Source organism: Mustelus asterias, chromosome 6, assembly GCF_964213995.1.
Source record: "Mustelus asterias chromosome 6, sMusAst1.hap1.1, whole genome shotgun sequence".
NCBI lineage: Eukaryota > Metazoa > Chordata > Chondrichthyes > Carcharhiniformes > Triakidae > Mustelus > Mustelus asterias.
In genome coordinates this window covers 83299343-83316289 of record NC_135806.1, presented here as the reverse complement: position 1 = coordinate 83316289, position 16947 = coordinate 83299343, and the positions used below count along the sequence as shown (strand labels likewise).

At 44.4% G+C, this 16947-nt stretch overlaps 2 protein-coding genes across 4 annotated transcripts in view; one reads left to right on the top strand and one right to left on the bottom strand.

Annotated features, from left to right (window-relative positions):
• Positions 1–9776, bottom strand: part of ccdc112 (coiled-coil domain containing 112) — a 31662-nt gene extending 21886 nt beyond the window's left edge. For all 3 annotated transcript variants that reach the window (XM_078214635.1, XM_078214638.1, XM_078214636.1), the window contains exons 1-2: positions 9592–9776; positions 9384–9505 (exon numbers count right to left, since the gene is read on the bottom strand). In XM_078214635.1, the coding sequence (XP_078070761.1) occupies positions 9384–9505; positions 9592–9618 (149 nt within the window). In that variant the 5' untranslated portion in view covers positions 9619–9776. The remainder of the gene's footprint in view (positions 1–9383; positions 9506–9591) is intronic.
• A 181-nt stretch (positions 9777–9957) lies between these two features.
• LOC144494967 (uncharacterized) lies at positions 9958–16677 on the top strand. Its single transcript, XM_078214639.1, has 2 exons — positions 9958–10611; positions 15701–16677. Exons 1-2 carry the CDS (start codon positions 10206–10208, stop codon positions 16384–16386), a joined length of 1092 nt encoding a protein of 363 aa, XP_078070765.1. The 5' UTR covers positions 9958–10205; the 3' UTR covers positions 16387–16677.
• The last annotated feature ends 270 nt before the right edge of the window (positions 16678–16947 follow it).

Sequence of the window (16947 nt, the reverse complement as noted above, 5' to 3'; positions counted from 1 at the left end):
GGGGGGGAGATGTGACATCTCCGCCCCCCCCCCCCCCCCCCAGGGGCAGAGATGTCACATCCCCCCCCTCAGGGAAGAGAAGTCACATCCTCCCCCCAGTGAAGAGAAGTCATCCTACCCATCAGCAGCAAGGCCAGGATCCAAGATCGCAAGATGCTTTCGACGGACACCAGCGATCAAGGTAGGTCGGGGGTCCGATCCTGGGGAGGGCGGGGCCTGCGTCCCAGTGTGGTCCGTTGGGGGGGCTGCTAGGGTGGTTTGCGGGGGCGGTCCGCGAAGGGTGGTCGGGGGCGATTCGGAGGTTCAGTTGCTGAGTTGAAGCCCTATCGGACTTGAATTCAGCAACACGGTAAATGCGCGGGCGCCGATCAGATCGGAGCCTCGTAAAGTGGGAAACCTCGGGTAAGTTGGGCGCGGGCTTCATTATGCCAATTTAAATGCATGCAAATGCATTTAAATTGGCCCGCTGGCTGATTCGGGCGCGCGCCGGATCGGCCATTGGTAAAGGCACGATTGGCCTTGGGTTGGGTCTGGACCGCGTTTTAGGCCCGACGCCCAACTTTACCACGATTTTGCACCTGTTGAGAAGCCAACTCAAGATTTTGGATTCATTGTTGTGCAATGAGAATGGGCTAATTAATAACTTTGCTGTAAAGGAGCCTTCAGGAAATAGTGACCATATAATAGAATTTCACATTAAGTTTGAATGCAATATAGTTCAATCTGAAGCTAGGGGCTAAAATCTGAAGGAGGAAATTATGATGGTATGAGGGGTAAGTCGGCTATGATGGATTGGGAAAATACAAAAGGATTTGTATGGACAGGCAATAGCTAATCTTTGTCTACAACAGATATACATTCCTTCAAGGCACAAACACCCAAAGGATAAAGATAAATCAACTGTGGTTAATGAAATAATTTAAAAATTGCATTTGATCAAAGGCAATAGTTTAGAAGGATGCCAGAAAAATTGATAAGCCTGAGGACTGGGAGCAATTCAGAATCCAGCAAAGGATTGTAAACAAGCAAAGAACATAAAGACAGATTGTAAAAGCATCTTTAGATACATGAAAAAGAAAATATTACCTTGGACAAATGTGGACCGAATACACATGGGGACAGGAAAATTTATGATCCAGAACAGGGAAATAGAGGAGAATCTAAAGTTACTTTACATCTGTCTTAATGGAAGAAGGTACAGAAAATTTCATAGAAGTACTTGATAACAAAGGGGCTTATGAAACTAAGGAACTGAAAGAAATTAGTATTAGTAAAGAGGTAGCACTTGAAAAGTTAACTGGATTGAAGGTTGCTAAATCCCTTGGATAAAATGAGCTTCATCCCAAAGTTTTGAAGGTGGCAGCCAGAGAGATAGTGGATGCATTGGGGGTTATTTTTCAAAATTCTTTAGATTCCAGAAAAGTTCCTGCAGACTGGAAAATAGTAAATATAACCCCACTATATAAGAATGGAGGAAGAGAGAGAATGTAGAACTATTAACTGTTAAGTTTACATCAGTAGTAGGGAAAATGTTACAATTTATTAGTAAGGATGTGATAACTGAACATTTAGAAAATAATGGTAAAATTAGACAGCGCCAACATAGATTAAAATCACGTTTAACAAACTTGGGAGTTTTTTTGAGGACTATTTCCTCAGGTGGATGGAGCTATTACAAGGGGGCATAACTATAAGGTTCATGGTGGGAGATATAGGAAGGATAATCAGAGGTAGGTTCTTTACGCAGAGAGTGGTTGGGGTGTGGAATGGACTGCCTGCAGTGATAGTGGAGTCAGACACTTTAGGAACATTTAAGCGGTTATTGGATAGGCACATGGAGTACACCAGGATGATAGGGAGTGGGATAGCTTGATCTTGGTTTCAGATAAAGCTCGGCACAACATCGTGGGCCGAAGGGCCTGTTCTGTGCTGTACTGTTCTATGTTACTTGTAGCACAAACAAAGAACCAGTGGATGTGGTGTATTTGGATTTCCAGGCTATTAATTACTGTTCAATACAAGAGAGGCGAGTAAATAAGGGAGCACATTGGATTGGAGATAACATACTGGTTTAACAAACAGAAAGCAGGGAGTAGGAATAAAAACATCATTCTCACGATAATAATACACTGCCTGGAAATGTGGTGGAGGCAGATTCAATCAAGGCATTCGAGAAGTCATAAGATGATTACTTGAACAGAAACCATGTGCAGGGGTACAGGGAAAAGGCCAGGAAATCGTACTTAGTCGTGATGCTCATTTGGAGAGCCAGTGCAGACACAATGGGCTTAATGGTCTCCTTCTGCACCACAACAATTCTGTGGTTGTTAAAAAGGGCTGTTACTGGTGGCGTACCACAAGGATGCGTACTAGGTCATAGCTGTTCCAAATCTCTACAGATTATATGGATGTGGGGACCAGTTGTAATATTTTCACATTTGCTGATAACACCAAACTGGGTGGGAACACAAGGTGTGAAATAGATGCAAGGCAAGAAGACTTGAAAAGTCTAAATGAATGGGCAAGCACATAGCAGATGGAATATAATGTGAATAACTATGAAGTTATTCACTTTGGTAGAAAAACAGAAAGGTGGGATTTTCTTAAATGCGAAAGGTTGGGAAGTATTGATATCCAAAGAGACCTGGGTGTCCTTGTTCATGAGTCACTAAAAGCTAGCATGGAGGTGCAGCAAGCAATGAGGAAAGCAAATGGTATGCTGGCCTTCATTGCGAGGGGATTTGAGTACAGGAGTAAACATATTTTGCAGCAGTTAAAAAGGGCCTTGATGAGACCTCAACTGGAGTATGGTGCATAGTTTTGACCTGCTTAGCTAAGGAAGATATACTTGCCATTGGAATATAATTGAAATATAACACCATTATTCCCACGAAACCCATCTCCAAACTCCGTGGCCTGGGCCTTGGCACCTCCCTCTGTGACTGGACCCTGAACTTCCTAACCCACAGACCACAATCAGTAAGGATAGGCAACAACACCTCCTCCACAATCATCCTCGACACCTGGTGCCCCACAAGGCTGTGTTCTCAGTCCCCCTACTATACTCCTTATACACCTATGACTATGTGGCCAAATTCCCCTCCAATTCGATTTTCAAGTTTGCTGACGACACCACCGTAGTGGGTCAGATCACAAACAATGACGAGACAGAGTACAGGAATGAGATTGAATATCTGGTGAACAGGTGCAGCAACAATAATCTCTCCCTCCATGTCAACAAAACGAAGGAGATTGTCATCGACTTCAGGAAGCGTAAAGGAGAACATGCCCCTGTCTACATCAACGGGGACAAAGTAGAAAGGGTCGATAGCTTCATGTTTTTACCAACAACCTGTCTTGGTCCCCCCATGCTGACACTATAGTTAAGAAAGCCCACCAATGCCTCTACTTTCTCAGAAGACTAAGGAAATTTGGCATGTCAGCTACGACTCTCACCAATTTTTACAGATGCACCATTGAAAGCATTCATTCTGGTTGTATCACAGCTTGGTATGGCTCCTGCTCTGCCCAAGACCGCAAGGAACTACAAAAGGTCATGAATGTAGCCCAATCCATCACGCAAATCAGCCTCCCATTCATTGACTCTGTCTACACTTCCCGCTGCCTCGGCAAAGCAGCCAGCATAATTAAGGACCCCACGCACCCCGGACATTCTCTCTTCCACCTTCTTGTGTCAGGAAAAAAACACAAAAGTCTGAGGTCACCTACCAACCGACTCAAGAACAGCTTCTTCCCTGCTGCTGTCAGACCTGTGAATGGACCTACCTTGCATGAAGTTGATCTTTCTCTACACCCCAGCTATGACTGTAACACTACAATCTGCACTCTCTCCTTTCCTTCTCTATGAGCGGTATGCTTTGTCTGTATAGCGCACAAGAAACAATACTTTCCACTGTATGTTAATACATGTGACAATAATAAATCAAATCAAATAACGGATGACTCCCTGGAATGGTGGGATTGTCTTATGAAGAGACTGCGTCTGGGGAGTGACTTTATTGAAACTTACAAAATCCTTACAGAGCGAGACAGGGTGGATGTTTCCCCTGGCTGGTGAGTCCAAATGTGGAGATGCCGGCGTTGGACTGGGGTAAACACAGTAAGAAGTTTAACAACACCAGGTTAAAGTCCAACAGGACTTACTGTTGGACTTTAACCTGGTGTTGTTAAACTTCTTACTGGTGAGTCCAAAAACAGGGGCCTGGGTAAGATGGAGTCAGTGCAACTCAATGGGTCAAATGGACTCCTCCTGCACTGTAGTGCTATGGTTCTGTAATCTCAAAATAAGGGGCAAGTCATATAAGACTGAGACAAGGAGGAATTTCTTCACTCAAAGTGGTGAATCTTTGGAATTCTTCACACAAAGGGCTGCGGAAGCTCAATCACTAAGCATGTTCAAGAAACAAATTGATTGATTTTGAGACCAATGAATGACATCAAGGGATATTGAGGAAGTGCAGGAAAGTGGCATTGAGGTAGATTTTCAGCCATGGTCAAATTGAATGGCAGAGCAAGCCATGTTCCTGGAGTTGTTTTAGTCCTGATAAAATGGCATCTTGACCTGAAACATTAACTGCTTCTCTCCACAGCTGTCGCTGAGTATTCCCAGCATTTATTTCAGATTTCCAGCATCTGCTGTATTTTGCTTTCATATACAAGTTATCTGAAAATTGTTTATGTAAGATCTACTTAAGAAGTAACTGTAATTTTAGAAGTATAGCTTAAAGGTTACTGTCATTCTAAGTTATTTAATCAAAGAGGCAATTGGGTTTACATGATTTTGTGATGCCATGATGTGTCAACACAGTAAGAAGTTTAACAACACCAGGTTAAAGTCCAACAGGTTTATTTGGTAGCAAAAGCCACACAAGCTTTCGAGGCTCTGAGCCCCTTCTTCAGGTGAGTGGGAATTCTGTTCACAAACAGAACTTATAAGACACAGACTCAATTTACATGAATAATGGTTGGAATGCGAATACTTACAACTAATCCAGTCTTTAAGAAACAAAACAATGGGAGTGGAGAGAGCATCAAGACAGGCTAAAAAGATGTGTATTGTCTCCAGACAAGACAGCCAGTGAAACTCTGCAGGTCCACGCAACTGTGGGAGTTACAAATAGTGTGACATAAATTCTGATTCTAGGATCGCATGATAAAGACTCAGGAGGAAAAAAGCAGAAATATTTATGTGAAATAGTGGTCACGGGCATTCGGCCTCTGATATTCGGGTAAGCGTTCTCCAAGGCGGCCTTCGCGACACACGACAGCGCAGAGTCGCGGAGCAGAAACTGATAGCCAGGTTCCGCACACACAAGGACGGCCTCAACCGGGATATTGGGTTTATGTCACACTATTTCACATAAATATTTCTGCTTTTTTCCTCCTGAGTCTTTATCATGCGATCCTAGAATCAGAATTTATGTCACACTATTTGTAACTCCCACAGTTGCGTGGACCTGCAGAGTTTCACTGGCTGTCTTGTCTGGAGACAATACACATCTTTTTAGCCTGTCTTGATGCTCTCTCCACTCCCATTGTTTTGTTTCTTAAAGACTGGATTAGTTGTAAGTATTCGCATTCCAACCATTATTCATGTAAATTGAGTCTGTGTCTTATAAGTTCTGTTTGTGAACAGAATTCCCACTCACCTGAAGAAGGGGCTCAGAGCCTCGAAAGCTTGTGTGGCTTTTGCTACCAAATAAACCTGTTGGACTTTAACCTGGTGTTGTTAAACTTCTTACTGTGTTTACCCCAGTCCAACGCCGGCATCTCCACATCATGATGTGTCAACACAGACAAACTTAATCTTTTAAAAATAAGTATGAAAATCTTATCAGACCAACAAAACAAATGTTAAACTGAGTGTTGACAGAAGGAAGTGGCAGGAGGGGGCTGTGCCAAAACTTTATAATTAGAGATAGACCATGAGAGATGGTGTTAGGAAGCACTTCTTCACACAAAGGGTACTGGAAATCTGAACCTCTCGCTCCTAAACTATTGCTGAGGCTAGTTCAGTTGAAAATTTTTAAAATGTGATTGATAAAGTATTGTTAGGCAATGACATTAAGGGTGACAGACTAAAGTAAATAAATGGAATTATGATATAGATCAGCCAAGCTGTAACTAAATGACAGAATAGGCTGAAGGGTTAAACAACTTACTCCGGTTCCTATGGAACATATGTGCCTCGAGGAATTTTCTATTTAAAATATACGATATAAAGTTTTCTGTCAGAGAAATTCCAAAAGCAACAGTGTATTTACAAAAGTATTGCTCAAATTTGACATTATCCTAATACAAGTGAAATATGATATTTTTTCTTCTCTAAAGATGCCTTCTGAGGTGGTCATGTTCCATCTTAAGAGTGTGCAGACAGAGAGGGAGTCAGATAGCCAGTCAAGTAGGACCAGGTGGTAGTACATGGGTTCTGGTTGAATCTCCCCAACAGTATTCAATTGTGAATATTGGTGAGGGTGAGCCAGAACTAAGTTCACAATACCATGGGTGGCTCAACTATGCAAGGGGGTTGGAGGAAGGAAAGAAAAATAATGATCAGAAATTCAATAGTTTGGGGGAGACAGGCAGGTGTAAGATGTAATTCCAAGCTGGTGTTGCATCCCTGGTGCCAGGGTCAAGGCCCCTCATAATTTTATATATCTCAAATGTCTCCTCCATCCCTCTGTTCCAAAAAAGAAAACTCCAGCCTATCCAATCTTTCCTCCAACCCCCTTGCATAGCTGAGCCACTCACGATATTGTAAACTTAGTTCTGCCTATGAAGAAAGACCCATTTTCATTAGCAGATGTCAATAAAAAGGGAGCATAGATTTAAAGGTGGTAGGATTAGGTGGATGTTGAAGAGTGCCTGAGAGAGGAGTAGAGGCAAAAACACTCATGGCATTTAAAAAAATATTTGGATGAATACTTAATGTCAGAAAATACAGGGTTACAGACCAAGGACTGAAAGATGGTTCTGAAGAAGTCATACGGACTCAAAGCCTTAACTGTTTCTCACTCCACAGTGCCATGAAGCCAGCAGGTTAAACTAGCATTCCAAAAAGCATTTCACAGGATGCGAGTCCCAATAACAAAATTAGCTGTTGTCGACGGACCTCAAAAATACACCATCCTGCTAATGGGAAACACTTTGGGTAGGCGACTGCACCATCCAGGGAAGGCATACATATGTTAATCTCTTTCAGAGCTACAGAAGATGAGGGGGACAGACAGCAAATACACACAGAGGTGTCACAGGAAAACAATAGTATAATTGACAAGATAAAAGCAAAATATTGCAGGTGCCCTCTTTTTAGGTCAAACCAAATAAACAAACTCAGATTAAGTCGGGACAAAGTAAAAGGGGCAGCTCCCCAAAAGGAAGGGGAACAGCCCGAACAGAAATCAAAGTACAAAGGAAACTTAAAAACATCAAATTAAAATGTGATTGTCAGGGTCAATAATGCATCCCAACCCCTGTGGTGCCCAACGGGCGCGGAAGGCGTCAAACGCGCCCGTGGACACTGCATGCTCCCTCTCCAGGGACACCCGGCCGCGAACGTAGCTGCGGTAGAGGGGAAGACAGTCAGGATGGACGGCCCCCTCGATCGCCCACTGCCTGGACCAGTAAATGGCGCGTTTCGCCAGGCCCAGGAGCAGGTTCACGAGGAGGTCGCCATCCCGACCCTCCCCGCACCGGGTAAATCAGAAACTCCGCCAACTCCAACATGATACCACCACCAAACACATCTTCCCCTCACTCCTCTAGTCAGCAACCATTCTCAGCCTTTAGCACCATCATTTAGTATAGAACAGAATCCTTACAATGCAGAAGGACAGCATTTGGCCCATCAAGTCTGCACCGATAACAATCCCACCCAGGCCGTATCCCCATAACCCCATGTATTTACCCTGCTAGTCCCCCGAGACTAAGGGTCAATTTAGCATAACCAAACAACCTAACCTACACACCTTCCAACTGTGGGAGGAAACTGGAGCACACGGAGGAAACCCACGCAGACATGGCGAGAATGTGCAAACTCCACACAGTTACCAGAGGCAGGAATTAAACCCAGGTCCCTGGCACTGTGAAGCAGCAGTGCTAACCACTGTGCCACCCTTACATTCCCTTTGTCTTTTTGTCTATGACATCTTGGTCAGTTATATAACCCCTCCCCCACAATTCTCCTCCACCCACCACCCCCCTCCTTACAGTACAAATCCCATCCTATTTTATTTGTCTTCAACGCTGATGAAGGGTCATCCAGACTTGGATTGTTGGCTCTATTCTCTTTGCACAGATGCTATCATACCTGCTGTGATTTTCCTGCATTTTCTGTTTTTTTTATAATTGGCTAACATTTAATGGAAGCAGCGTGGCAGATTCCATCAAGCAGCCCGAGTGGCAGGTTTTCCATCTACTGCCTGTAAGCTGGTTATAGCTAGCAGACCAGAAGCAAGAGTGCAGAAACCTTTGTGGAGGCAGTTAAAACCCATATCTTCTCTGAACCAAGAGACATTTCCCTGAATAATTGTATACAGTAACTATAGCTGACCTTTACTTATAGATCTACTGAATTGGATGTTGTTTGAGAAGAGGGGAGTCCTGAAAGAGTTCAGAACTCAAGTGCACTTTGAATCAAAAAGAGTCATTTCTACTTAAACTGTGTGGGTGCATTTAGCAATTCCTTAAATTGAACTGTCTTAGATCATTATAGTCATGTTCAAGTATATGTGTCTTTTTCTGTAATTTAAGAAGTCTCACAACACCACATTAAAGTCCAATAGGTTTATTTGGAATCACTGCTCCACCTGATGAAGGTGCAGCACTCCAAAAGCTCATGATTCTAGATAAACCTGTTGGACTTTAACCTGGTGTTGTGAGATGTCTTACTGTGCCCATCCCTGTCCAATGCCAGCATCTCCACATCATGGCTACCATTTTTCTGTATTGGAATAAATAGTCATTACTAAGTGCTACAACTGAGCTGGTCACTGTTCTCACATGTGGCTCCTCACACCATTCTTGTAAACAAAACTATACACCACCACAAACCAGTGCACCAGGTTGGGACACCTTCACAGCTGGGTGGTGACAACAGACTTGCCATAGCAGCTGAGTTTTTCTAGTGCTTTCTGTCTTTGTTTCAGTTCTCCGGCATCAGCAGTATTTTCCTGTATTTATATTATTGAAAAATGGGATATCTTGTGCTCAGCTAGTACAGAGGCTATGGGCCGAATGGCATTATCAGGTCGAGTGAACTAATCAAAGCCTTCTCTTTAATTGCAGGAGTCTGAGGAGCTTCAGTGCGGCCGCACATTGACACCGGAGTGTTGTGTCTGAGACTGGGGAGAGTTTACACTCACTGGAGACGGAGTTTGCGGAGCTCCCGGCTGAAGGCCGCCTTCCCGCCCAGCTGCATGCGGCCGGGAACGGGAACCTGCTGCTGCCCCGACACAGAATCCGAAATCCGACCGCAATCTCCAGCCTGTCAGGGAGAAAGAGAATTTATTCAGAGACTACAACAGAAAAAATTCACACCGAGCCTCGACAACGCGATGAATGGCTCCTTACCATCACCACCGTTGCTAAGGCCGCCATCTTTATCAGCGCAGGTGCAGATTGACTCTCCGGGCCCGGGGGTGCGCAGGTGCAGATTGACACTCCGGGCCCGGGGGTGCGCAGGTGCAGATTGACGCTCCGGGCCCGGGGTTGCGCAGGTGCAGACTGACTCGCTGTACCCGGGGACGCGCAGGCGCAGACCCGCTCTCCCACTCGCGGCCATGGCCTCCACTAGAGGGCGCTGGGAACACAGCGAAGGAAACAGCGGCTCAGCAAAAATAAGCAGCAATGTTGCAGACAGCTCGTTACAAGCTAGCAGGAACCCTGCCGTAAATTGCAATTGCCCCCCCCCCCCCCACCTACTAGCCAAACTCCTTCCTCTTTTTCTGCACACAAACACAGGCCCATTTGCTGCAAGTTTTCCGCAAATGCAGTTTGACGTTGCGGAAAAAATTGCGGAACGACTGATAATTCGCGACCCATGTGCATACTTGGCAAAGAGGTGCAGTTGCTCAGACTGCGGAATCTGCCAAACAAGCTTTTGGGCATGTTGACAGCATGCAAATGAATATTCTGCTGGGAGTTAGTCAGCCACGTGGTGCAGGGAGTTTGCAGATTTCAGCAAAATGGCAGAACAGCAGCAGAAGAGACAGAGACTGCCCAAATTCAGCTCAGAGGAGCTGGAAATACTGATTGCTGAGGTGACCACCCATAAGGATCAACTTTTCAGTCGTGCCCACAGGTTGTCGCAGCGAGATCGTGACAAGATATGGCAAGACATCACTGCCAAGGTCAATGCGGTCTCACGAGTCAAAAGGTCCGTAAAGGCCATCAAGACACGTTGGGATGACCTTATGCGGCGTACAAAAGAGGTCGCCAATTTGGCACGAGAGGCACACCAAATTCAAGTAGGAGCATGTGGAGCCGAAGACCTAACCCCACAGGAATGGAGAGTCCAGCAGGTCATTCACCCTCAGTCCATAATTTGCATGGGGGGACTTGATCCCGTGGACTTTCCATATTGGAGGGCAAGTAAGTGTTTCCCTTCAATTAATCTCTGTAAAGCTTCTAAACGTAATCTAATTTTATTGTGTTAAAGTTTTTAAAGTTTACTTATTAGTGTCACAAGTAGGCTTACATTAACACTGCAATGAAGTTACTGTGAAAATCCCCTAGTCGCCACACTCCGGTGCCTGTTAGGGTACACTGAGGAAGAATTTAGCACGGGCAATGCACCTAACCAGCACGTCTTCCGGACTGTGGGAGCACCACAAAAACCCACGCAGATGCGGGGAGAACGTGCAAACTCCACACACACAGTGACCCAAGCCGGGAATCGAACCCGGGTCCCTGGCGCTGTGAGGTAGCAGTGCTAACCACTGTGCTGCCCCAAGTTAGAATTTAGTGGTCACTAAATTAGGACAAGATTAAATTATCATCTGAAATTAGTCATTGCCTTCGCAAATACACGTGATCATATTTGAACTGAACTGTTTAATATGAGCCCACTCACCAGGAGATAGTTATAATAAGTGTATGTTTTATGCTGTCACTTTTCCTACATTACAGCAGTGGCACTTCAAAAAGTAATTCGGCACAGTGGTTAGCACTGCTGCCTCACAGCGCCAGGGACCCGGATTTGATTCCCGACTTGGGTGACTGTGTGGAGTCTGCACATTCTCCTTGTGTCTGCGTGGATTTCCTCCGGGTGCTCCGGTTTCCTCCCACAATCCAAAAAATGTGCTGGTTAGGTGCATTGGCCACGCTAAATTCTCCCTCAGTGTACCCAAACAGGTGACATGGGGATTTTCACAGTAACTTCATTGAACTGTTAATGTAAGCCTACTTGTGACGAATAAATAAAGTTAACTTACTTAATTCATTGGCTATGAAGCACTCTGGGATGTTCCGAGCTCGTTTTTGATTTTAGTGCATGGGTTTTATTCCCTTTGGGGAATGGTGGGGAAGCGGTGGGAGGATTGTTAAGCTGATTAGAAGCCCGTTGAATCACCCCTTCCATGGTCAACAAGTGGGACTTCAACCCAGAGCAATACCACTGTGCCAGAAGACTCCCACGCCCATGAAACTTGCCACACAAATGCAGGTTTTTCTTTCAGTAGCTCCTCAATGTAGAAATTGATGGATTGGTTCAGCCAAATGACCACTTTCTGTGTTGGAATTTGTATGTGTCAAGGTTCAGATTTGAATTGACTGATCCAAATAATAATTTCAAACACACAACTTGAAAATGTATCATCTTGCACCGGAAATAGAAGTATTCCCAACACAACTGCCCTGGAAACAGATGGATTCAGAATCCATACTCCCAGCTGGACTGACAGGTTAAAAAAGACACACACACACAATGAAAATCAGCTTCTTCCCAGACACAAGTACAGAAAGCAACCATCTCTCTCAGCTCTTGTTAACCACAAAAACTAAAGGCAACTTGGCAAAGTAGAGTCAGACTGCAGTAAATGGATCCATTTCTTCTCTCCTTTTAGTTTGTTAACAATTGTGTTCTTATCAAGGTCAGAGCTTTCAGTGCAAGTGAATGGAACACTTTATTCCCCATTTTGAGCACCCTGTATTCCCCAGGTGCTGCCGGATCAGATTTGGCACGAATAAGGTGCAGGTTAAAACTCATCATCTTCAGCCCAAGCAGCAGGCTTGAATCCCACTCTGAGAAGAGTGCATCTTACTAAATGGATGTGAATGGTCCCACTTCCCATTTTTAACCACTCTGGAAGCACCTGCACGAATTTACCAAGTAAAGTTGAATTGTCATTGGTTTGTCTCGAATCAGTGACCACAGCAACAAGACAGGTATATTTATAATTATAAATTGCTGATCATGACATTCACCACCAGCATTGCATTTTATGAATTTGGACATGCACCTAAATTCATGGGCATGTTCTCCCGATGGGTGAAACACTGTGTTAGGATCATTAAACTGCATAATTCCTCCTTGGATTGAGACTTCCCAAATAACTTAAAAGTAAAGTTTAAAATTTGTTTATTAGTTCCAAGTAGGCTTCCATTAACACTGTAATGAAGTTACTGTGAAAACTCCACAGTCGCCACACTCTGGCGCCTGTTTGGATACACCGAAGGTGAATTTAGCACGGCCAATGCATCTAACCAGCACGTCTTTCAGACTGTGGGAGGAAACCAAAGCTCTCGGAGGAAACCCATGCAGACACAGACAGCGACCCAAGCCAAGAATCGAACCCAGGTCCCTGGCGCTGTGCCACCATGCTGCCCTCTCATATCCTTACAATTACTAGCATGAAATGACTTAAAGCACATCAGTCAAGTTTGGATTCAAACATAGGCCTGGGAAACGCAAGGGCATTATAAGCTCCTGTGTCAAAACCTGGCAAATTATTTTGCTTAGTTAAGAAAAAACTGAATCTGCATTTAAATGAAATGTCTAACAATGGTGTGAATTGAGTGAGTCAGATTTGGGTCCAGTAGGACCAGATATGGAGCTCAGTCTCATCTTGCTTCTGTGTAAAAAGATTCTGTATTCAAGCACCACATCAGGACCTGATCACATCATCTCAGCTACCACTCCAGTGCATCACCAAGGCGCTGCTGCATTCTCAGAGGTGCTAACCTTTCGATCAGATGCTAAGCCATAATCCTGGTGGTTCAGGCACTGTTCAAGATCCTATGATGCATTTTTGATTCAACATTCAATCAATGTTACCACAATTCATCTCATTCTTGAGATATCATTGGCTCAGAGTAGCTGCTGCATTTACTAAGATAACATTGATCACTGCACTTGCAAGAGTCGTTAACCTATTGTAAATATTTTCACCCAATTGAGGTGCCATGTTACTCAAACACTTATTTTCATTTCACCACTAAAATATAATATGCACTGGGATTATATAGATGGGATGATATGAATTTAAAATGAGTGGATAGGAAGTTCGTACCTTCCCCAGGTTCTTTCTGAAGGAAGATTATCTTCTGTTCATATCAGGCGTGATTTTCCTGCCCCACTGCGTCGAGTAGCGGGGCGGGAAATATAAGTAGGAGGCCAATGACGGGAATCTTCCCAAGCCACTTAAATTGATCTAATCAGCTTTGCGCGGGGAATGGCGTGAGGCTGATTTTAATATTCATGAGCTCATTTAAATCTGTTTAGTGAGCCCTGGACGGTATTGTCTAGGCTCACTTAGGTTCCGACCTCGCCGGTGGAGGTCCACACCAGCGGAGATCACAGATGTTCCCCAGCAATGGGGATCTGACGTGATGGCCTCGTTGGTGGGACCGGAGACCATTGAGACCCTTGGGAGGTTGGAGGCAGTGCCGGGCTGTGTCCCTCAGGCAGTGCCAGCCTGGCACACTGGCATTGCCAGCCTGGCACAGCGTAGTGCCAAGGGGATGGGGCCTGAGGGTGCAGAGCCAAATCGGGTGGGGGAGGGAAGGGGAATTTTTCATCGGGGGTGGGAGCTGATGGTGGGACTAGAGATCGAGGCCAGCCATTGGAGTCGGGGCTAGCGATCGGGAGCCTGCTGATGTCCGGGTTCGTGGCTGGCGATAGGGGGGAGGAATAAAGTTAAAGTAGTTTATTCATCACAAGTAAGGCTTACATTAACACTGCAATGAAGTCACTGTGAAATTCCCCTAGTCACCACACTCCGGTGCCTGTTCGGGTCAATGCACCAAACCAGCGCGTCTTTCGGACTGTGGGAGGAAACTGGAGCATTTGGAGGAAACCCACGCAGACACAGAGAGAACGTGCAAACTCCACACAGAAAGTGACCCAAGCCGGGAATCGAACCCTAGTCCCTGGCGCTGTGAGGCAGCAATGCTAACCACTGTGCCACCATGCCAGCTAACAATCTCCCAGTATAGTGGGATATCGGCACATGCCCAATGGCCCCCAAGCACTCTGCTGCCGGCCTTTCCAGTGGGATTAGGCTCCGCCCCCTTACTGGAGCGAATCGCCTGACGGCCTCTGCATTGCACAGAGTGTGGTAAATTTATGAAACTTAGCTCATCAAAAAAACAGGTGGGAAAAGCTCCTATTTTCCCACCTATTGGGCACTCTGAATTATTTTGGGAAAGTCATGCCATAGTGCCTTACATCATCCTTGGGTCACCCCAAAACATTTACGTAGTTATTATATTTGAAGTGCAGATGGTACTTTGTGCATGGAAATGCTGCAACCAATTTGTAAATAACAATATCCACAAACAGTGAATTAAAAATGGCCCACTAATTTCTTTTTGGGAGTGTTGTTTGGAGGAGGAATGTTGGCCAGGTCAGAGTACAATGGAATAATTTTTGTTGAATTTATTTTTGTTTTTAAAAGGTTTAATTGATTGCTATTATCTTGATTAACAATATATTGTTCTGTTGGAATGTATTTGGTTACTTAAGACAAACTTTGCAGAGAATATGGCCTAAGCAAAGTGTTGGAAAAAGCCTCCTGAGAGTTATTTCTGTTTTTAATTTGCCCGTTCCTCTATTTGGAGACCTTTCATTTGTGGGTCCACATACAGTCAGAAGCTACATCTAATAATACCAGATATATTTATAGATTTCATTGTTGGAAGGTGAAAGCGTTCTACAAACTGAGAGGTCGATATCTATTCATGTGGACATCTCAATAAACCTTGGAGCCAAAAACACATGATAATGCTTGAAAACTTGACTTGGTTTTGTTTCTAACCCTTAAAGGGACAATTTTGTTATGAAATATTGTTCTTTCATGACACTGTGCAGTGTGTAGAAATTGAGGAGATTGCATTGATTCAACATGCTGCCAGTGACATGAGGCCAAAAGGGTATCGATTTTTAATTGAAGTGCTGGTTAAATGTTTCTATAAAATAAACACTGAAAGTTTCCCTGATGGTTGACAGTGATAACAATAAATGTTTTACGTTACGCTATTCAATGTGTTGAACCTGCCAAAGACTCACTTATGAAGCAATATAATTGAAACTTTGTTTGCATCTTAAATGACAATGAAGCTTGAACTTTCAGAGCTCATTTTTAAGTAACTTACTGCTACAAAGCAGTTGTGATTGATTAAAATTTGAGTGTATTGTAGCTCTGGTGATTTAATACGAAAAATCCGATTGCATTTTTTCCAGTAAAGGAGGAAGGAGGATCCTCTGCAGAGGAAGCCAACTCGTCAGCAAGACAAGCCACTTACAAAGAAGATGGATCAAGAAGTTGGACACCAACCTCGGAATCCCCATCCTCCCCTCCTGTGTCACCCTCATTACCAGAGGCTTACCCTTCCCACGGGGACCCATGCCCACCACCCAAGGCCAGTTTAGTGAATGAGTTTGACAGGCAGCTGCTCATATCTCAAAGCCAGCAGACTGCGCTCTTGAAAGATTTTTGGGCAGGATTCCAGCCCCTCATGCGGGACCTCGTACAAGCCACCCGGGAATTAGCTCACGAAACTCATTTAGTTGCGGAGCACACCCACCAGGTGGCTCAGCAGACGAAGGGAGTGGCTCAGAACACCAGAGAGCTGGTGCTGCAGAACCAGCACTTAGTCCTTCACACCCGGGAAATGGCTCAAAACATCTCAGAGATGCGTCTGTCCCTGCAGCAGCATTTCTCCCAAGCATCTCTCCAGCCACTAAAGCCCACCGGGTCTGGGCCTGAACAACTCACCCGCACAGCAAGTTTACACGGCTGCTCTCCCGCGCATCTCCCTCCGCCCGAGAGCCCAGGATCTTCCGGGGTTCAGCACCCTGAAACACGTGGTTTAGCACTGACAAGAAGGAACTCTACAACCCCAGAAAAGAAAAGACGATTAGTCTGACAACTAAGGTGCTCTTATGAAGCAATATAATTGAAACTTTGTTTGCATCTTAAATGACAATGAAGCTTGAACTTTCAGAGCTCATTTTTAAGTAACTTACTGCTACAAAGCAGTTGTGATTGATTAAAATTTGAGTGTATTGTAGCTCTGCAATATCTCAAATGGAAGATGTTTAATTCTTTAAATGTATATTTTAAAATATTTTGTTATATTTTTGAATCCAATGTCTTGTTCAACTTTCATTTTCTACTTTCCAAAGAAGAAAAATATATGCAAAAAACTTAAGATCATATTTGTTAATTTTGCTCAAACTTTATTTTAAAAACCTGGTTCAAAGCAGCAATGTGCAGGTCCATGGCATGACAGGAAAAGTGATTCACAAGCACATAAATTACAAAAGCCTGGAATCTGATCCACCGTTATGCTATCTTCAGCTTCTCTAGGTGACGCATGCTACATTATTTGATGATAGAATTAGCAATAGACATTTATCATGTGAAGCTGGGTAGACAGGACGCTGCCTAGTTCTGCCCTGTTGTTACCAAAGCTGCAACCTGTGCT